Genomic DNA, 23400 nt, shown 5'->3' with positions numbered 1-23400 from the left:
CCTCAGGTACTTGCCGATTCGGTAGTTTTCGTACTTCTATAATTTCTCGATCTCTCCGGAGCAGCCGGCCGGAGTGGCCAAGCGGTTCTAGGAGCTAAAGTCTGGAGCCGCGCAATCGCTACGGTCGCAGGTTCGAATCCTGCCTCGGTCGTGGATGTGTGTGATGTCTTTAGGTTAGTTAGATTTAAGTAGTTCTAAGTTCTAGGGGACTGATGACCTGAGCAGTTAAGTCTCATAGTGCTCACAAGGGAACCTCCTCATCGCACCCCCCACCCCTCCCCAGATTTAGTTATAAGTCCACACAGTGGATAGGCCTTGAAAAACTGAACACAGATCAATCGAGAAAACAGGAAGAAGTTGTGTGGAACTATGAAAAAATAAGCAAAATATACAAACTGAGTAGACCATGTGCAAGATACAGGTATGCAACATCAAGGACAATATGAGCTCACGAGCGCCGTGGTCCCGTGGTTAGCGCGAGCAGCTACGGAACGAGAGGTCCTTGGTTATAATCTTCCCTTGAGAGAGAAGTTTAATTTTTTTATTTTTCAGACAGTTATTATCTATTCGTCCGTCCGTCCGATGCGAGGTAACTGCGCCGTGGTAGGGGGACGTTACACCTAAACAAACTTCGAAATACATGAAGTCAGTCGACTACAGCGCACGGAAGAGAGAGTATTCCTGCTAACGAGGCTCCGTGGCTGGCAGTTGAGTGTTCGCTACTTTGGACGAGAGTGCATTAAATACGTGAGATGTATTCCGTGAGCAATATGAAGGCAGGAAAAATATTAGCTCGCGACTTCAATAACAATCGCACGATTTTGCGGTGCGGTCGCAAAACACACACTAAACTTATTACAGTGAACAGAGACGTCAATGAACGAACGGACAGATCATAACTTTGCGAGAATAAAGAATGTAAACTTTTCACTCGAGGGAAGACTTGAACCAACGACCTCACGTTCCGCAGTTGCTCACGCTAACCACGGGACGACGGCGCTCCTGAACTCAACCACTCCTTGATGTTGCCTATCTTACGCATGGACTGCTCAGTTTGTATATTTTGCTTATTTTTTTCATAATTCCACACAACTTCTTCCTGTTTTCTCGATTGATCTATGTTCAGTTTTTCAAGGCCTGTCCACTGTGCCAACTTATAACTAAATCTGAAGGGGGTGCGATGGGGAGGTTCCCTTGTCAGAGCCATTTGAACCATTTGAACCTCCGGAGCTTGTAGTTACGACACTCACAGTGTTTTCGTTCCCAGTGTGAAATTATTATACATGTCGCGAGGAGTCGGCTGTATTCCTAATGTTCCAATTTCTCAGTTTTACAAGTTGCAGGTTTGCGCACTATGACAAAACTGCTGTTTTTCGCGGAACTTTTACAGAGTTACAAGTGTCCAGAACACAGCTGCTGCCGTCCAGCGCGTCTCCGTGCCTGGCCAATGGAGACGCCGGCCGCCAGACGGCAGAAGTTTGCGGTCTCTGTCTGCAGTGGCCTACGTGAGGCTTTATCAGGGTAAAGAAAGGAAAAAACTTGACCAAAAAAAAAAACCCACGCAAAGGACGGCCGTACCCACAGTTTGCTAGGTCACCAAAAAGGATTTATATGTAATGGCTATATCAGCAATGACCACATCGGTAGCGAAAGTAACGGCTAACGAATATTTTGTAAGGGTTGTGTGTGTTGGCGGGACAAGAAGCATGCGGTTGGTTACGTGTACGGCGCTGCTCGCCCCACTGACCTAGGCTGGGCTCCCCGCCGGCGCCAGCGGCCGCGGCGGCGGTGGCCGCCTTCAGCTCCTCGTCGTAGCTGCGCTGGCGCGTCACGCGCGACTGCCGCCGCCCTCGCGCGCGCTGCCGCCTCCAAGCCTCCGCCTCCGCCTCGTCCTCTGGCATGCCGCTATCTGAAACGAAAGAGAATTTTTTTTTAATATTTCAAGCCTCCAGATGGCACTAAGCCGTCATCAGCTACAAATTCGACATTCTAAACCCGAATGAAATTACTGTTAGGTAACGGAAGGTGGGGTAAAGTGACCAGGGCGGTAGACGTTGCCGCTGCATAAGTGTTGCTGCCTGCCTCGAAATCGTCAGTTAAAATCGTTTGCTGCTTGACACTTCACGCGTTGGAGGTACTTTCCGCCAATCATAGTGCTCGAGATCACGCTTGAACTGTTCACTGTTACTAACCTACCGCAACAATTGGTCAGTTCACTTTACGGTTTTCTTTCTTAATGTATCCGGGACACGAATTCTGAGTCTTTCTTTTTTATTTCACATTTAACCAAACATGTACATCACAACAAAATCAACCCAGGCACACATACACACAACGATGCCAATAAATACGCCCTTTCAACGCAATACTACCAAAACAGCATTGGATCTTCTCGCATAAGACGCCATTCAGCGTGCAATCATTATCATCACAGAAGTCGTACGACATTGGATGTTACGCTGTCCAACCCTTGCGACCTCATGGTCCCACAGCACCCTGACATTAACAGGCGATCGGTTTGGGGATGTGTGCGTGCACTCTTTAACCATCGTCTGTGTCTGCACTCTGGTATGTTTCAGTCTATGGCAAATTCCCGACTAATAGTCGACTTTATCGCATAGGACTGGCCACTTCTTCACTCTGCCCTGACTGTCAGCTTGAAGACACCGACGAGCACAGTTTGTCTTCTCATCCAACGAATCCTGGGCTTTCAACCCCATGCCCCGCCAACGACGGTAGCCCCAGATTTCTTGTTGTTGCCCCAGACATTTCACTACCCTCTTGCTAAGCACCATACACTCATCTCGTTTCGCGGACAGGCATCAGAATACTTCTTTCAGAGTGGTCCTCATACAGTCCTCGACTTCTGGTACAAAATTGTGACCCCGCAAAGCAACCTCATCCGGAAACCATCTTACTGACAAACTTTTGCCGCATATCTCCGCAGCGACATCCTTGACCCCCTAAAAGTTGGAGTGTGCCATGCCTCCCCGTCACATGATGCAACACCCTTATCCACGTTCTCAAGCATCGAAAGAAAAAGAAGACAGAATGTGTTATATTTTGTTGTATTTAATGTTTTTCTAATGTTTTTGTTAAACTATCAATCATTTGTATTTGATTAAATTGTACCTTAAAAATGTTGCATTGTATATATATATATATATATATATATATATATATATATATATATATATATATATATATATATATATAATGTCAGTTTGTTCAGTAACGATTACAGCATTCTCAGCATTCTAAAAAAGAAAAAAAAGTGGTAAAATACCTTTCTCGTTTGTAGAAGGTTGTGGGTTCGAAAATTGTGAGATCCCTCGAAAAATTTTATTTCTAAATGTTATCAAAATGACTTTGATAACTATTATCATTCAATTAGTTGCTTTGTTTCTTAATTTCTAACACTTTATCATACCATTTTCATCATCTAATTTACTTCTTTATTTGCTCGTAAATTTTCTTACAATAATTGTTTTTCGTTTGGAATCTGCCCTTGTCGTCTATAAACTCTATACTGGTGCAAACCGAGACTGCTCATCGGCTCGTAACGTGGCAGCTCGTGTTGACAGTATGAAGACAGTTTCATGTAACTAATAAAGTAGAGAAATTACAATTTTCTTATAGCTATGAAACTGAAATTTTTTCTGTCTTCTGTTCGCTCATAGAGCTTAGCTTTAACCGGCGTAAACAACTCGTGCATGGTTCATAATTCTACTGAAGATTGTTGATCGTCATTTTCTCTGATACATCACACATTACGAGGTAGTACACTCCTGGAAATTGAAATAAGAACACCGTGAATTCATTGTCCCAGGAAGGGGAAACTTTATTGACACATTCCTGGGGTCAGATACATCACATGATCACACTGACAGAACCACAGGCACATAGACACAGGCAACAGAGCATGCACAATGTCGGCACTACTACAGTGTATATCCACCTTTCGCAGCAATGCAGGCTGCTATTCTCCCATGGAGACGATCGTAGAGATGCTGGATGTAGTCCTGTGGAACGGCTTGCCATGCCATTTCCACCTGGCGCCTCAGTTGGACCAGCGTTCGTGCTGGACGTGCAGACCGCGTGAGACGACGCTTCATCCAGTCCCAAACATGCTCAATGGGGGACAGATCCGGAGATCTTGCTGGCCAGGGTAGTTGACTTACACCTTCTAGAGCACGTTGGGTGGCACGGAATACATGCGGACGTGCATTGTCCTGTTGGAACAGCAAGTTCCCTTGCCGGTCTAGGAATGGTAGAACGATGGGTTCGATGACGGTTTGGATGTACCGTGCACTATTCAGTGTACCCTCGACGATCACCAGAGGTGTACGGCCAGTGTAGGAGATCGCTCCCCACACCATGATGCCGGGTGTTGGCCCTGTGTGCTCACCTGCACGGCGCCAAACACGCATACGACCGTCATTGGCACCAAGGCAGAAGCGACTCTCATCGCTGAAGACGACACGTCTCCATTCGTCCCTCCATTCACGCCTGTCACGACACCACTGGAGGCGGGCTGCACGATGTTGGGGCGTGAGCGGAAGACGGCCTAACGGTGTGCGGGACCGTAGCCCAGCTTCATGGAGACGGTTGCGAATGGTCCTCGCCGATACCCCAGGAGCAACAGTGTCCCTAATTTGCTGGGAAGTGGCGGTGCGGTCCCCTACGGCACTGCGTAGGATCCTACGGTCTTGGCGTGCATCCGTGCGTCGCTGCGGTCCGGTCCCAGGTCGACGGGCACGTGCACCTTCCGCCGACCACTGGCGACAACATCGATGTACTGTGGAGACCTCACGCCCCACGTGTTGAGGAATTCGGCGGTACGTCCTCCCGGCCTCCTGCATGCCCACTATACGCCCTCGCTCAAAGTCCGTCAACTGCACATACGGTTCACGACCACGCTGTCGCGGCATGCTACCAGTGTTAAAGACTGCGATGGAGCTCCGTATGCCACGGCAAACTGGCTGACACTGACGGCGGCGGTGCACAAATGCTGCGCAGCTAGCGCCATTCGACGGCCAACACCGCGGTTCCTGGTGTGTCCTCTGTACCGTGCGTGTGATCATTGCTTGTACAGCCCTCTCGCAGTGTCCGGAGCAAGTATGGTGGGTCTGACACACCGGTGTCAATGTGTTCTTTTTTCCATTTCCAGGAGTGTAGTTAGGTTAGGACATGTGCTTAAATTGAGGGCAACAAAACATGTCGTCTGTCGCGTTTCAACCACCGCTAACCAGAATCAGCTGTCTACAGAGCATGTCGCGTTCCCGTGACACCTCATCACGGCCGCTCCAAATGCTGCTCCGCCATACATGCTTTATGGAACAGCAAGTGTCAAGTGACTCATCCTGTTTGGGTAGCCAGCAGCCGGTGTAGCAACTCTGTAGAGGTAAGTACAGATGGCAACTGACAAGTAATTTTAGTAGGAGAATAGTTCTAATTTGCACCAAAGTGTTAGCAGTGAGTTTGGCAGGGGAAGTTTGTTCTGATATTCTTTAGTGACACTTTTTTTTTTTAGCCGTCTGATTTAAGATAAGTCATTTATATTATCCATTTTACCTGAGTTATATATAGAATAATACTTTTTACAATATCAGTTTTTGAACACCTCTGTTGGTTTATAAATGTAGTTACTTGTCGTTTGTTTCGGTCTGATGGTTTCAGGGCGGGCCTTTGTGGCCGAGTGGTTCTAGGCGCTTCAGTCTGGAACCACGCGACCGCTACTGTCGCAGGCTCGAATCCTGCCTCGGCCATGGATGTGAGTGATGTCCTTAGGTTAGTTAGGTTTAAGTAGTTCTTAGTTCTAGGGGACATACTAAAAGAAGTAGATTTAATATGTCCAAGCAGCAAGCTACTATCAGTAACCAACGCCTGGTGAAAATTCAATTTGCCTTGGAGTGGTTGCTATACTTCTTCCCCTACTGAAAGAACATTTGACGGAATGGACATAAATTAGTCGGATATATCTCAGCTCCTGGTATTGTGTTTAGCTTTGCTAGCTCCCGATCAGAGGGTCCCCATTTCGACTCTTGGCCAGGTCGGGGATTTCCTCCGCTCGGGGGCTAGTTGTTGTGTTGTGTTGTTCTCATCGTCATTTCAGGGGCTAGTTGTTGTGTTGTGTTGTTCTCATCGTCATTTCATCATCATGAACCTGAAAACTACCAAATTGGCGTCAGATAAGAATTGCACGAGGCGGCCGAGCACCCCAGAATAGGACTTAACGGCGAAATATGCCAAATGCAACTTCCATTTTATATTTGTTAAAGTACTCGGCGGTGGCGCAAGAAGGTCATTGTTCTAACTAGTGCTATAACTAGCGTCACTTAGTGTGTTGTTGGAATATGTTTTTAGATCATCATTATTCTGACTGGCTTGATACAGCCCCCTCCTGTTAACACCATCATCTCAGAGTAGCGCTTGCATATACCATCTTGAACATTTGTTGGATATATTCCAGTCTCACTCTCTTCTTACACTTTCACTTCCTACAGCTCCCTCACGTAGTTTATTCCTTGATATCTTAATTCATGTTCTTTTATCAACTACCTTCTTCGTGATAATATTTCCCATATATTCTTCCCTTCACCGATTCTGTGACGAACCTCCTCATTACTTTTCTTATTACTCCATATAATTTTCAGCGTCCTACTTCAGCACCACATTTCCAGCGCTACAATTCTCTTCTTTTCTCGTTTTCCCACGGCCCATATTATGCAGTATATTCTCATAAGTTACTTCCACAAATTAAAAAAGATATTTGACACTAGCAGATTTCTGTTGGCCACGAATGCGCTCTTCCCCTGTGCAAATCTGCTCTTTGTCTCCTCCTTGCTTAGACCTCCTGAGTTATTTTGCTTTCAGGGTAGCAAAATTCCTTCACTGCATCTACTTTATGATCCCCAATTTTGATATTAAGTTTATCCCACGTCTCACTTCTAATACCGCTAGTAGATTCGTCTGTCATCGGTTTACTCTCAGTCCTTGATCAGTAGTCATTACGGTCTTTTTTGCGTTCAGAAGATCGTATAATACTTCCTCGCTTTCGGTAAAGGTAGATATGTTTTCAGCGAACCTGAAGATTGGTATTTTTTTTAATCCTGAATTTCCGTCCTACCGGTACTCTTAACTCTATTTTTTAATTTTGTCATTGTCCCTTCCATGTCAATATTGAAAGGTAGTGGAGAAAAACTGCATCTCTATCTTCCACCTCTTTATAGTCCTTCGTTCTTGATTTTTCAGTCATATTTTCCCATTTAGGTTCTTCTAAATACTGTGTATTACTAGTTGTACCCTATAGCAGACACCAGTTTCTCTAACAATAATAAATGAAAATTCTCTTGCATGAAGGCGTGAAACTACCGTACTTCTCACTCCCGATGTCCAATTACTTAACGAACCTTATAGCGTCCTTGTGAAATATGCCCGTCGCTTTGTTTCAGATACCTTGACTGAATTTGTCACTTGCACTTCCCGTTTCTATCGGCATTATAGAGTCTGCCACGCAAAATTTTTATCCTGACCAGGCTGCACTAAAACCTCTGGAGATAACATGGACCGTACTAGGGTCTTTATTTCGTTTATGCTGTTGGTTCTACTTTTTAATTTCCTTTATCCAGTTTTCCATGAGTTATTGTTGTTGAATGATCATGTAAGTGTTCGAAAAGTAACAAGGCATGAAGACAGAGAAGGTAACAGGCCTTAATAGGTAGGGAGGAAGCAGAAAGTTGGGTGGGAGTTTCAAATACAACGATTCTTCCCCCTCTACTTTTTAAGAGAAGGACCGTTCTATATTCAATGTCGTTTTAGAAAAGATAGAGAAGGAAACAAGCCGTCAGAAAATAGCAAAAACCATGCCATAAGTGAGATAACGGTTGGTCACCTCATAGCCAAAGAATATCTCCACCTCTCCCCTACTTTTTTTTAAAAAAAAAGAGAAGATAAATCATGTTATGAGATACGACAGAGGAGACAGGCCTACATAAGGAAGTCAAAGTTTGAACGGGAAGAAGAAATTTTGGCTGACCACTTTTAAGTATAACGAACCCCTCCTCCCAACTTTTCAGGACGGAAGAGTCTTTTCGCTAGCAGTGGTGTTTTAGAATCACTTCTGGCTGAACTGGGTAAGTTGTCGGACGTGGTTGTCAGAAGATTTCTGTTAGGCCTTGAGAGAAAGTTATCAGAATGTGGTGATTTGACGTTTTGGTTCAAATGGTTCAAATGGCTCTGAGCACTATGGGACTAAGCATCTGAGGTCATCAGTCCCCTAGAACTTAAAAGTACTTAAACCTAACTAACCTAAGGACATCACACACATCCATGTCCGAGGCGGGATTTGAACCTGCGACCGTAGCGTAGGGAGCACAGTACAAGCAAAGAGAGATGACGAGCAACTGCGTACTTCCACGTGGCTACCTTCAACCAAAATAATAAACAGAGATCCTTTAAGCGACTTGCACTCGTAAGGAGCAGTAAAAATATTGCGCAAATTACGAATTCATACATACACTCTGTCTGCGCTACATCTTATTTCTTCTGCCCCAGAAATATTTTTGGCATTACATTACTTTGGGAGTTTCCAGATGGCAAATTCAACTTTAGAATTCGTTGTCTCATCAGTGTAGATAAGGTCTCTTTCTCTTGCAGTTTTGATTAGAAATTTTCTTCTGTAACTTGTCTGATAGTAGCACGTGTATTTAAAGGGAAAGTTCCATCTACGCAAACTGGAGGAACGAAAGTTAGCCAATAAAGTACTAAAGTAGACTCTTATCTCCGACAGAGGAACTTCACAACCACGAAAGGAATCTGAGAGCATTATCTGCAACATCAGACATCAAAATTAAAACAGTCACAAGATGTAGAACCAAAATATTTCATCCTGGGATAGTATTGTCAAATGTCTTGGTGCAACGAAACGTACGTGGATTTGGATTGCAGTGGTAATCCCAAGATGAAACTGGCCCCATTCCGTAAGCAACACATGATTTTCCTGTTACCTGATCGGCGGATTTCCATAACGTAGCGGGCGTGGTTCATTGTCGCAGTTTCAGTTGCAGCTTGTCGCAAAAAAAGTGCTGTGAATGGTTCCTTTTTGGCATCCTGTGAGCTGTTCTGTATCTCGCGAATAGAAGTGTGCGCATAGTCCAAGCTTACATTCGTAGACTCGTGGAATTTTTCGAGTGCTATTTCCTAAGTCCAGTATTACTGCGACAGAAACGACAAGAAGTTGATGACGAAATAGTCAGTCAGTGGCGAACTCTTCGATTCTAAGATTAGCCATAATAGTTCTTTTCAAACTCCATAAGGGGTTTCAAACTATTTTGTGGCTTTCAGAGCGGACACGTGTGAGTCTTAAACCTTATTATTCTATACTTAACCATGCTAAAAACTAAAACTTAACTCCGTCCGAACAGGCCTTGGAAGGCCCAACGATACCAACCGACCGCCGTGTCATCCTCAGAACCGGCTTCACTGGCTATGGATATAGAGTGGCATGTGGTCAGCACACTGCTCTCCCGACCGTATGTCAATTAACGAGACCGGAGCCACTACTTATCAATTAAGTAGCTCCTCAGTTTGCCTCACAAGAGCTGAGAGCACCCCGCTTGCCAACAGCGTAGGGCAGTCCGGATGGTCACCCATCCAACTGCTAGCCCAGCCCGACAGTGTTTAGCTTCGGTGACCTGACGGGAACTGGTGTTCCCACTGCGGCAAGGCCGTTGGCGGCATTACATACAACTGAGAAAATAATGATTAAGTACTGCGACTGATTGCTTAAGAAGACTGTGGATGGTAAACTTGACCCTACGAAGTATTTTATGAGTGACGAAGTTTGTTTTCACCTTTATGACTATGTAAATATTCAGACAAATAGCTACTGATTCACAGAAAATCATAACATTACGCATTAAGTTCTTCTTTAGGGGAAAAAATGGAGTTTATCTTGCGGTTTCTGGTATTCAAACTATCGGTCCGATGTTTGATGAAACCAGTGTTATTAGTGAACCTTAACACCAAATTTTCGATAATTTCTACTCTCAGTCAAATGAACTTTTGCATCTAAGTGGCTGTAAATCTACATGGCAAAGGGTACATCGAACCACCTTCACAAAAATTCTCCGTTATTCCAAACTCGAACAGCGTGCGGAAAAAACGAACACCTATATCTTTTTGTGCGAGCTTAGATTGCCCTAACTTTATTGTGATGGTCGTTTCTCTCTGTGTAGATCGGCGTTAGAAAGATATTTTCTGATTCGGAGGAGAAAGTTGGTGATTGAAATTTCATGAGAAGATTCCGCAGCAACGGAAAACACTTTTGTTTTTATTATGGCCACCCCTATTTGCTCGAAGCGGCAGAATGTTCGTCAGGAAGTATGCGTACGAATGTCCATTTAGAAAATCTGAGATAAAGTAAGCTCCCACAGTGTAATTTCGTATAATGCCGCACCATACACTTACGCTCCATGGGATTTGTTGTTGCACCTGACGAAGCAACGTTGCTTCATAGGTAAAGAGTACACGCTGGGAGAAGGTAAGGTCGTCTCTCAGTTGCTGAAGGACAAACGTTCGAAATCACATCCGTCGAGTGCCTGATGGAAATCCGTCGATGCAAGATGCTATTGGCACTTGTCTGGCTGAGACCACATTCCTTGACAATATGTCTCGCACCACTGTACGGATTCATTAGCGTCGTAGCCAGATCGGCTTCTTCGTGTTCTGACAGCTTGTCTGTTTTCTTGTCCTCTTTTTGACATTCAAGCAGCCCGCCTGGCGCATCGGGCATTGGCGAAATAGCCCTATACCGCTGTACTGTTTATACATAATGTGTGAAACTCTCTATCTCTCCCAGTAAGGACGAAAAGCGTGGGTTTGTCTCCACACACAAACAAATTCCCTAGCAACGACTCAACAGTACTGTCGCATGGTGGTAGCAGTCACCGTCATGGCGGTGCTGTCGCTGCTGGATCAGTGTTTTACTGTTCCTAATAATACATATCGGTAAAACGAACATCGCGCTAGACTGATTTTCGGCCTCTCTATCGATAGGGCACGTGAAATTCCGATTTAATAATAGCTTTATTTACAAAAGCAAACACAACGATACTTTCTGTCGACACCTGTTTTGGCTGACTCCAGCTACGCACAGCAAAATCGAAATTGTAAATACCTGACGAAAGCCAGAGGATGTGCATGATATCTCTCTGGAGAGATACTTGGTATATGCAAAATAAATAAATAAATAAATAAATAAAATAAAATAAAATGGTTCAAATGGCTCTGAGCACTATGGGACTTAACATATGAGGTCATCAGTCCCCTAGAACTACTTAAACCTAACAACCCTAAACACATCACACACATCCATGCCCGAGGCATGATTCGAACATGCGACCGTAGCGGCCGCACGGTTCCAGACTGGAGCACATAGAGCAGCTCGGCCACAACGGTCGGCCCTTTGCTTACTCTGCATGACCTGGGTTTGAATCGATATGCTGAGAGAGACGGTTCGTTGTGTCATTTGATGTTCATACATATTCTCAACTAGCTGCTCATGAATAACCGGCCTGCTGGTATATACAGTATACGATTTTATTCATAGCTTTTAGTTATGGCCCTGTGACGTGGCAGGGTGTACATAATCTGCAACGTTCACGCGCAATGTTTGTTGTCTATCATTCAGTTATTTGCTTTGCATGAAAAGCAATAGATTCTGCCAAATTAAACGTACTGATTAGATTCTAAAAAAGATTTCTCCGCTTAGAGAAATACCTTATTTTGCTGAAAATCTCTTTAAAATTTACTCGGTTGGGTAGTATGCTAAACAGGTGGCTAGTAGACACTGCTAGCTGTGTGAAAACGCGTCGTGCCGAGGATGGCGTCGCTCGGAAGTCTCAGCGAGAATTTTTCCTCTAACAAAGGTTGGCCCTAATGACAAAATCTATCACCTCAAGGCGTTTATCGCGAAGACTTAAAAACAACATGTATACTGGGTGTCCCTCCTAACAGTCGTCAGGCGCCTTTTCTCTGGTGTTTCAGCAGATATACACAGTTTCGTTTTTTCAGTGTACACTACGTGGTCAAAAGTATACGAACAACACACGTTTTTCATATTACGCGCATTGTGCTGCCACCCACAGCCAGGTACTCCATATCAGCGACCTCAGTAGTAATTAGACATCGTGAGAAAGCAGAATGGGGTGCTCTGCGGAACTCACGGACTTCGAATGTGGTCAGGTGATTGGGTGTCACTTGTGTCACACGTATGTACGCGAGATTTCCACACTCCTATACATCCATAGGTCCACTGTTTCCGATATGGTAGTGTAGTGGAAACGTGAAAGGACACGTACAGCACAAAAGCGTACAGGCCGACCGCGTAGTTGACTAACAGAGACCGCCGACAGTTGCAGGGGGACGTAATTTGTAATAGGCAGACGTCTATCCAGACCATCATACCTGAATTTCAAACTGCACCAGGATTCACTGCAAGTATTATGATAGTTAGGCGAGAGGTGCGAAAACTTGTATTTCATGGTCGAGCAGCTGCTCTAAGCCACACATCGCGCCATTAAATGCCAAACGACGCCTCGCTTGATGTAAGGAGCGTAAACATTGGACGATTGAACAGTGGGAAAACGTTGTGTGGAGTGACGGATCACGGTACACAATGTGGCGATCCGATGGCAGAGCTTGGGTAAAGCGAATGCCCGGTGAATGTCATCTGCCTGCATGTGTAGTGCCAGCAGTGACATTAGGAGGCGGTTGGTTATGGTGTGGTCATGTTTTTCATGCAGGGGGCTTGCACACATTGTTGTTTCGCGTGGTACTATCACAGCACAGGCCTACACGGATGTTTTAAGCACCTTCTTTCCTCCCTCTGTTGAAGAGCAATTCGGGGATGGCGATTGCATCATTCAGCACGGCCGAGCACCTGTTCATTATGTACGGGCTGTGGCGGAGTGGTTACACGACAATAACATCCCTGTAATGGACTGGCCTGCGCAGAGTCCTCACCTGAATCCTCTAGAACACCTTTGGGATGTTTTGGAAAGCCGACTTCGTGCCATGTCTCACCGACCGACAACGATACCTCTTCTCAGTGCAGCACTCCCTAACAAACCTTCCAGCACCTGACTGAACGTTTGCTTGCGAGAATGGAAGCTGCCATCAAAGTTAAAGTTGGGCCAACATCATGTTGAGTTCCAACATTATCGATGGAGAGCGCCACGAACTTCGAAGTCATTTTCAGCCAGATGTCCGAATACTTTTCATCACATAATGTGTATCTGGAGCCAGCCCGCACAAACACTACTCATCACTTTTTTCATGCGAGCCGAGCGTCGACGGAAAGCGTCGGTTTATTTCGCGTTACAAACAAATTGATTTTTAATATGGAATATTACGTGTTCATTCGATAGAGAGATCAAAAATAAATCGGTACCCACCAATAGGAACTAAACCGACTGCTACCTTAATGTAGCAACCCTCCTCAGTCGCTGTTGGAGCTCTTTTTATTCATCTTCTGCTTATGATATCGACTTGTATATTTAACCCATTTAAACTGTCCCACAGTCGACCTTGCTCCACCTTCGATCGGTGTTCAATATCTCGCGTTAAACTACAGCTCAGATATTAGAGAAACTATGATGAGGTTAGTCTTAAAAGGGCACAATGTGGTTAAGAAAGTTTTCGGTAATTCATAATATTTGTTTTAAATTACGCCCGTATTTAAGATTTTATGTTTCTGTGTGCTGTATTTAGAGTTCTCGGTTAGCTTGGGAACTAACTTGTCTAGCTCCTTCTCTAGTTAAGTATCGTTTCTGGGTAAATTAAAAGCCAGGTCCTTAAATTAGCTAACTACTCCAAACTTTGATGTTATTAAGGCTCAAGTTATTTTATTTACATTGATTTGATGTTACAAGTGCTAAATAGTTGTTGAGTTGCAGGGTATATTATAACTATGTGCAGAAATTATGTTGATGAAAGGCCGAAATAACAACCATAGAGGTGGTATGTGCAAGTGGTATCAGCCGATGGCCCAATAAGTGAAGCTCTTTTGGAAGTGAGGTGCTTGATTTTCACTTATTTTAAAAGGGGTTGGCCTATTTGGCAATTTTGTCTGTTGCGTAAATTTGTTTTCTTAAAGTTTTTCTTTGGAAATTTGTGCTAAGATCTAATAGGACGAAACTGCTGAGGTCATCGGTCCCTAGGCTAAGGCTCTACTTAATCTAACTTAAAGTAACTTATGCTAAGGACAACACTCACACCCGTGCCCGAAGGAGGACTCGAACCTCCGACGAACCTTCGACCGCACGGCTACCCCGCGCGGCTCTAAAAGTTTATTGAAATGTTTACCTAAAGAAATTTTCAAATTGCTGAAAGCTTTGGAAGTTTTAAAGTGGATGATTTAATGTGTTGCAAGGTAAATAATTTTTTTGACATTTGGTCTTATTGCAAGGTCGTGTGTAAAAATAAATGGTTCTGCAAACTAAAGGCTTTGCCTGCAATCCAACAGATGGCAGTATTTACTACGAGTGTCGTCCACAAAGTAAGTTCCATTTGGTTATACAAAACAAACGTTTACAGACACAGAAAAAAATATTTATTGTACAAAATTCTATAACTGTTAAGCTACTTTTGTACATAGCTTCCGAAATTTTGTAGGCACTTGTCATAGCATTGCACAAGTTTTTGTATGCCTTCTTGACAGAAGGTTGCCGCCTGTGTATTCAGCCATGTGGTAACATATTATTTCAGCTCCTCATCATCGTTGAAGTGTTGACCATCAATGACGGAGGTCCGGGCTGTACGGAGGATGATCAAACGATTCCCAGTGACATTCCCGAATGAGTTGTTTGGTCATATTCGCCTTGTAAGGTCGGGCATTATCGTGGAAAAAAAACAACACCTTTTGACAGTAATCCGCGGCGCTGATTCTGTATTGTTCTCGCAGTAACCATGTGCATTGGTTGTTTGGCCTCGTGGTAAGAAATCAATCAGCAAAATGCCTTTTCTGTCACAGTAATCACAGACGGGCATCCACTTCGTTCTTCATCGTGCACTAGATCAGGTCTATCACTGACAGTATGACCCATCTTCTAACCATTGAATCATACATAGCATTTTCTCCGTAAACCTCGCAGATTTGCCGATGAATTTTCTTTGGTTAAACTTTCTTTGCATTTAGAAAACGAATCACAGATCTGATTTCACACTCGGCGACATTTTCAATAGCGGCTGACATTATAAAGAAGCACTACAAAGCACACGTCGGATACAAACAGAAACTGAACTTACTTTGTGGACGACCCTCGTAAAAGAAGTAAGTTATTTTAAGTAGTGCTTATCGTGTCTGCAAGTGGTGTATGTTAGTTACATAAGCTTCAAACTACGCATATGATCCAAAATTAATTAATATTTGTCTAATTAAAACTGTGTGGAATAATTAAAATATATAATACTTTCTTAAGTCTGGACCCAAACTGGTAGCAGTGTGGTTTAATTTGCAGTTTAATTACCAAAATAATTATTAACAATGAAAGAAGCCAGGCAGACTCAATCGACAAAATTTAAATATTAATAAACTGCGCATCAGTTGCTTGGTGCGCTACGCTCTTTCAGTTTACATCTACATCTACATTTATATTCCGCAAGCCACCCATCGGTGGGTGGCGGAGGGCACTTTACGTGCTACTGTCATTACCTCCCTTTCCTGTTCCAGTCGCGTATGGTTCGCGGGAAGAACGACTGGCTGAGAGCCTCCGTCCGCGCTCGAATCTCTCTAATTTTACATTCATGATCTCCACGGGAGGTATAAGTAGGGGGAAGCAATATATTCGATACCTCATCCAGAAATGCACCCTCTCGAAACCTGGACAGCAAGCTACACCGCGATGCAGAGCGCCTCTCTTGCAGAGTCTGCCACTTGAGTTTGCTAAACATCTCCGAAACGCTATCACGGTTACCAAATAACCCTGTGACGAAACGCGCCGCTCTTCTTTGGATCTTCTCCATCTCCTCCGTCAACCCGATCTGGTACGGATCCTTCTCTGATGAGAAATACGCAAGTATAGGTCGAACGAGTGTTTTGTAAGCCACTTCCTTTGTTGATGGACTACATTTTCTAAGGACTCTCCCAATGAATCTCAACCTGGTATCCGCCTTACCAACAATTAATTTTATATGATCATTCCACTTCAAATTGTTCTGCAGGCATACTCCCAGATATTTTACAGAAGTAGCTGCTACCAGTGTTTGTTCCGCTACTATATAATCATACAATTAAGCATCCTTCTTTCTATGTATTCGCAATACATTACATTTGTCTATGTTAAGGGTCAGTTGCCACTCCCTGCACCAAGTGCCTATCCGCTGCAGATCTTCCTGCATTTCGCTGCAGTTTTGTAATACTGCAACTTCTCTGTATACTACAGCATCATCCTCGAAAAGCAATGGTTCCATAACACTCCCCTGTGGCCCGCCAGAGGTTACTTTAACGTCTGTAGACGTCTCTCCATTGAGAACACCATGCTGTGTTCTGTTTGTACAATCTCTTCAATCCAGCCACACAGCTGGTCTGATATTCCGTAGGCTCTTACTTTGTTTATCAGGCGATAATGCGGAACTGTATCGAACGCCTTTCGGAAGTGAAGGAAAATAGCACCTACCTGGGAGCCTGTATCTAATATTTTCTTGGCCTCGTGAACAAATAAAGCGAGTTGGGTCTCACACGATCGCTGTTTCCGGAATCCATGTTGATTCCTACAGAGTAGATTCTGGGTTTCCAAAAACGACAAGATTCTCGAGCAAAAAAAAAAAAAAAAAAGTTCTAAAATTCTACAACAGATCGACGTCAGAGATATAGCTCTATAGTTTTGCGCATCTGCTCGACGACCCTTCTTGAAGACTGTGACTACCTGTGCTCTTTTCCAATGATTTGGAGGCTTGCGGTACACGGCTGTTAGAAGAGGGGCAAGTTCTTTCGCGTACTCTGTGTAGAATCGAATTGGTATCCCGTCAGGTCCAGTGGACTTTCCTCTGTTGAGTGATTCCAGTTGCTTTTCTATTCCTTGGACACTTATTTCGATGTCAGCCATGTAAGGCATTTTTTCGTTTGTGCGAGGATTTAGAGAAGGAACTGCAGTGCGGTCATCCTCTGTGAAACAGCTTTGGAAAAATGTGTTTAGTATTTCATCTTTACGCGTTTCATCCTCTGTTTCAATGCCATCATCATCCCGGAGTGTCTGGATATGCTGTTTCGAGCCACTTACTGATTCAACGTAAGACCAGAACTTCCTAGGATTTTCTGTCAAGTCGGTACAAAGAATTTTACTTTCGAATTCACTGAATGCTTCACGCATAGCCTTCCTTACGCTAACTTTGGCATCGTTTAGCTTCTGTTTGTCGGAGAGGTTTTGGCTGCGTTTAAACTTGGAGTGAAGCCCTCTTTGCTTTCGCAGTAGTTTCCTAACTTCGTTGTTGTACCACGGTGGGTTTTTCCCGTCTCTCACAGTTTTACTCGGCACGTACCTGTCTGAAACGCATTTTACGATTGCCTTGAACTTTTTCCATAAACACTCAACATTGTTAGTGTCGATACAGAAATTTTCGTTTTGATCTGTTCGGTAGTCTGAAATCTGCCTTCTATTACTCTTGCTAAACAGATAAACCTTCCTCCCTTTTTTTATATTCCTATTAACTTCCTTATTCAGGGATGCTGCAACGGCCTTATGATCACTGATTCCCTGTTCTGCACTTACAGAGTCAAAAGTTAGGGTCTGTTTGTTATCAGTAGGTCCAAGATGTTATCTCCACGAGTCGGTTCTCTGTTTTATTGCTCGAGGTAATTTTCGGATAGTGCACTCAGTATAATGTCACTCGATGCTCTGTCCCCACCACCCGTACTGAACATCTGAGTGTCCCAATCTATATCTGGTAAATTGAAATCTTCACCTAAGACTATAACATGCTGAGAAAATTTATGTGAAATGTATTCCAAATTTTCTCTCAGTTGTTCTGCCACTAATGCTGCTGAGTCGGGAGGTCGGTAAAACGAGCCAATTATTAACGTAGCTCGGTTGTTGAGTGTAACCACCACCCATAATAATTCACAGGAACTATCCACTTCTACTTCAATACAGGATAAACTACTACTAACAGCGACAAACACGCCACCACCGGTGGCATGCAGTGTATCCTTTCTAAACACAACCTGTGCGTTTGTAAAAATTTCGGCAGAATTTATTTCTGGCTTCAGCCAGCTTTCTGACCTATAACGATTTCAGCTTCGGTGCTTTCTATCAGCGCTTGAAGTTTCAGTACTTTACCAATGCAGCTTCGGCAGTTTACAATTACAATACCGATTTTTGCTTGGTCCCCGCATGTCCTGACATTGCCCCGCACCCTTTGAGGCTGTTGCCCTTTCTGTACTTGGCCGAAGCCCATCTAACCTAAAAAACCGCCCAGTCCACGCCACACAATCCCTGCTACCCGTGTAGCCGCTTGCTGCGTGTAGTGGACTCCTGACCTATCCAGCGGAACCTGAAACCCCACCACCATATGGCGCAAGTCGAGGAATCTGCAGCCCACACGGTCGCAGAACCGTCTCAGCCTCTGATTCAGACCCTCCGCTCGGCTCTGTACCAAAGGTCCGCAGTCAGTCTTGCCGACGATGCTGCAGATGGTGAGCTCTGCTTTCATCCCACTAGCGAGACTGGCAGTCTTCACCAAATCAGATAGCCGCCGGAAGCCAGAGAGGATTTCCTCCGATCCATAGCGAGACACATCATTGGTGGTGACATGTGCGACCACCTGCAGATGGGTGCACCCTGTACCCTTCATGGCATCGGGAAGGACCCTTTACAAATGTGGAATGACTCCCCCCGGTATGCACACGGAGTGCACATTGGTTTTCTTCCCCTCTCTTGCTGCCATATCCCTAAGGAACTCCATTACGCGCCTGACGTTGGAGCTCCCAACTACCAGTAAGCCCACCTTTTGCGACCGCCTGGATCTTGCTGACTGAGGGGCAACCTCTGGAACAGGACAAGCAGCCATGTCCGGCCGAGGATCAGTATCAGCCTGAGACAGAGCCTGAAACCGGTTCGTCAGACAAACCTGAGAGGCCTTCCGTTCAGCCGTCCGGAATGGCTTTCGCCCCCTGCCACACCTCGAGACGACCGCCCACTCTACCACAGGTGCGGGATCAGCCTCAATGTGGACAGTATCCCGGGCAGCCACAGTCGTAGGGCAGCCACAGTCGTAGTCCGATCGGGGGATGCGTGGGACGAGCTGGCCGTCCCCGACAAACCCCCATTCGGACCACCACAGTGATGCCCATTGGCAACAGCCTCAAGCTGTGTGACCGAAGCTAACACTGCCTGAAGCTGGGAGCGAAGGGATGCCAACTCAGCCTGCATCCGAACACAGCAGTTGCAGTCCCTATCCATGCTAAAAACTGTTGTGCAAAGAACGTCTGAACTAATCTACAGAGAGCACAAACAAATCGACACAAAATTTAAACGGTTCTTAAAATACAAGATTGCCTAGTAAATGCATTAATGCTGCTACTTGCGCACTGCTGACACACTGCTCGGTGGTGGAAAGAGACTACGCGATTTTACACTATTCAGGCACTAAAACGCGATGCTACAACTCTCACATACTGTAATACGCCAGGAATTTATGAATTAAACAATGCAAGTACCAAAAACAATCAAAGAAATTAAGAATTAAACTATGTAACAAATAAGTGAGCTAGGAGTATACGACTTTCTGCTAGCAGCTGCTTATCCAGCGGCGGCAGGGAGGCCTTTCCATCATTTCACTACATGGGCGCTCTAGCTAAATCTATGTCTGGTATCCAGTGCGAAGAAACTCCACACAAGTCTGCTTTAGTAGAATTTTTTTAGAATAGTATAAGTGCTTACCAAATGTAAAACTTTCGCTGCATTCTTTGTCACTAATGGTGTAATAAAATTCTCATATACATTAGTCACACTAAAAGACCCATCTGAGAATGAGAACATTGTACACAATACGACCAACAACTTTCTACACAAGCTGCCTACGGAATGGTGCTTTGAATGCGAATAAACAGCACTGCTTTGTTGCAAGTGCAGTCAACGCGTGGAACTGATCCAGACCAACACATACCGCTTGCAGACACTGCAGCGCTACATACTCCATTCATCTTGGCAGGATCCCTCTGGCATATTCAGCCATCCACCCACTCTTGACACAATACACAGAGGCTTTCATTTGGATAGCTGCGCTATAGCTTCCTCTTTATCTACGCAAGGAAACATTGCAGACGCTCACTCTCTCTGTCTCTTTCTCTCGCCATCATGCGCACCTTTTTAAGACTACATGTGCCAGAGTTTCTGTAATAACAGTGAGATATCGAACACTGATCAAAGCTGGAGCAACGTCGACCGGACCACAGACTTAATTACCCGCTCCCTTTAAACCACTTCAAGGGCAGAGGGAACGTTCTAAGCAACATGAGAATTTTCCCCAAGCTGGTTACCATATCCCAGTTTTAAACGGCTAATATTGGCTCTCATTTTTCGCTTAATGCTGCAGTCTTGGGTAATGCAGCTCACTGGAGATAATACCCTTATCCTATCACAGGGGCCCACAATTCTGGGGTGCATATTCTTGTAATTTTTGCACCACCCTTACTTTGAGCCCAAAAATTCTTCACTATAGTTTCCACGAGAGTCCCTTGCCGTATTATACGAAACTAGTGCTTTAAATAAGACGCTTTGAATAATCTGTTCATGAACAGAACTGTTCACTGTAACAGTTGGTACGACCTCCCTTCCTATTGATTACGAAGCGTGTTCTGGTCATACTATTTCCAGCTGCTATTAATATTACCTTGTACTCCTCTAGCCAGATGTCCTTATCTTCTTCGCATTTTAATTATACGACCCACATTTCATGTACACGGATCCATGCTCTGACTCGCAAAACTCTAATTGGCTTTAATCCTTAGCTCATGGTTACCTTCCAATTAGCTGGCTCCTTCGAGAGATCTGAATAGGGTACTAACATGGAATCTTAATGAAAGATCATCATGAAACTTTTTGAATTTCAGTCCTCACATTGTGTGCCTGAAATGCAGTGGCTTCCATTGCCATCTGTAACCTCATGCTGTTGATCATTGCTCTTTCTTTGGATTTTTGGTAGAGTTTCCCACTCGAGAGACAAATGGGTTCCACGAAACACTCCTCGTTCCTTCGCTCTCTTTGTCCAGCCGTTGACAAAGCGAGGGTGACGCTTTGTGCTGAAATTCCTAGGGTGCTATTGTTGCAGATTTTTACTCAAAATTTAAGGAGTGGTCTGGAACGCAGGACTTTTAAAACGCTATCCCTAAGTGAAGAAGCGGCACAGCAAAAAATTAGCTGATGATATTTCACAGTTAATTTTTGACACTTCTGTGAAGTGTCAGCCAATATGAATCAGCATGGCTGGTGAAAATGGGGTGCTACACCGGGGTACGAGTCTCTAACCGTTCCCTGCCCTTACCGACTGAACTATCCAGATATGAGTTCCTATATATCTCATTCACTTGGTCATTTCCATAGATACAAATGTACTATCAAGCTCAAAAGTATCCGAATGACCTGAATTAGATTTCACCTGAGTTTCATGCATCCTACATAACGTAACTCTCTTGCAGGTCCTCTAATCTCGTTTCGCTACAGACATTTGACCATCCAAATGTTTAATATAAGTTACCACTAGAAAACACTGTTCTGTATGACAATAGCCCCAGGTGAAAATTAATACCACGATACAACAGATATTGGAAAAACCTGAGAGGGTCCTTAACGCTTGTAAACCCAAAATTGATACAGGAAGTGACATTTACATTTACCATTTCCATTAGTACCTGATAAAAATAATGACTGTAGCTCTAATACATCAGTCATTCTTGTGTTCTTGTTTTCTAAAACACTAAAAGATTTCCCAGCCATCTGTTAACTGCCGTTCAGTTTTGCGTAGACTGATTAATGAACTAATCACTTACAAAAACCATTATTAGCAGCGCCAAGCGCCCTATCGATATCTCAACGAAGTCTCACTAGTAATTTCATTATATTCCCGGTGGAACGTTAATCTGTGAGCAGTTCTAAAAATCACCTATCGTTCTTGTTATCTAACATAAAGTGACATTAAAAGTGAAAGTTATTCATATGTCATGAGACTCCATTACAATACTAATCGTCATTGCTGGCTAACCAATAATGGATGTGATATAATACATTCCTAGCCGCTATGTGTTAGCAAACCTGAACTACAAAAGAGTGACAACTTTTATTGGACCAGGCAACTACCCAGAAACTGTATCCCTGTTAAGCAACCACAAAAGATGTTAAATATGGTTTCATTCCCGAGTAACAAACTTGAAGTGACGTAAAGCATGTGTTGGATAGTGATTCGAACACAGCACCTGATCAGGTTGATTTCTAAGCACAGACAAATGCCATATATCGAAATTTTCTCAGCAGTTGCAAGAGGTTTGAAATTGAAGTTACGAGAAAACGAATAGTTACTCCCCTCCACGGATTCGAACACGGTATTTGTCGCCAGTGTTTTCTAGGCACGAATGGACATAAAATATATTTTTCTTTCACTAAAAACGAGATGTGCGCATGTCTGAACTGGAAATGACATCACGAAGAGTACTGTGAAGACTGGAAATCAATCCCTGCGCATGTCGTTGTTGACTACACAAGAAGACACGTTATCTATCGAATTCTTTTTTAGTAGTAGCTAGAAGCGGCATATTTGAACTTTCAATGGTGTGACGAAAAGATCTATGTCTCGGTGTGAGTCGAAACCGTCATATACTGTTACTGACGTGAATGAAGAGACGTTCAAAATCAAAGCAAATTTCCGTCAACAGTCGGGTGTGCTCATGCTAAAGCCTGAAAAGACATTATGAAAATTTTTGTGGCGGTCTAGGATTCGAACTCTGACACTCACTTTAAATGGAGAATTTGAGGAGTCTGGAACCTTGAGCAAACAAGGAGTTGTTGGCATTATGGGACCACGAAGTGATCAAATCCAGTGAAACCAGAACCAATGTATTCAACATCTCAAGCTGCAATAAGAAATAGAGTAAATGATTTGTGACCTTACATGGCGTTCTGTCCTTCAGCTAAAATCAAAATGATGGTGTTAGAAACGTTACCAATGGCAGACTTTCTACATGTTTTCATCTATGCCTCTGTCATGGCCCAACCTAAGGGACAACAAGCTTAATGTGAATTTGAAACTACTATGAAATCATGTGTTCTTCATTTGGTATAATCAGGGGTATATAGGAGCTACTTGTGCCTATTAAAAACGTCTTCGCTTGAAGTGACATTAAACTCT

General features: G+C 44.0%; 1 protein-coding gene across 1 annotated transcript in view; it reads right to left on the bottom strand.

Moving 5' to 3' along the window:
• Window positions 1-23400, bottom strand: part of LOC126355430 (uncharacterized) — a 1825973-nt gene that overhangs the window by 354919 nt on the left and 1447654 nt on the right. The window contains exon 8 of the mRNA XM_050005738.1: window positions 1665-1909. Coding sequence (XP_049861695.1) covers window positions 1665-1909 — 245 coding nt within the window. The remainder of the gene's footprint in view (window positions 1-1664; window positions 1910-23400) is intronic.

Source organism: Schistocerca gregaria, chromosome 3 (assembly GCF_023897955.1).
Source record: "Schistocerca gregaria isolate iqSchGreg1 chromosome 3, iqSchGreg1.2, whole genome shotgun sequence".
Taxonomy (NCBI): domain Eukaryota; kingdom Metazoa; phylum Arthropoda; class Insecta; order Orthoptera; family Acrididae; genus Schistocerca; species Schistocerca gregaria.
Note: the sequence above shows the minus strand (reverse complement) of the source record. Positions and strands in the feature narration are given on the sequence as shown.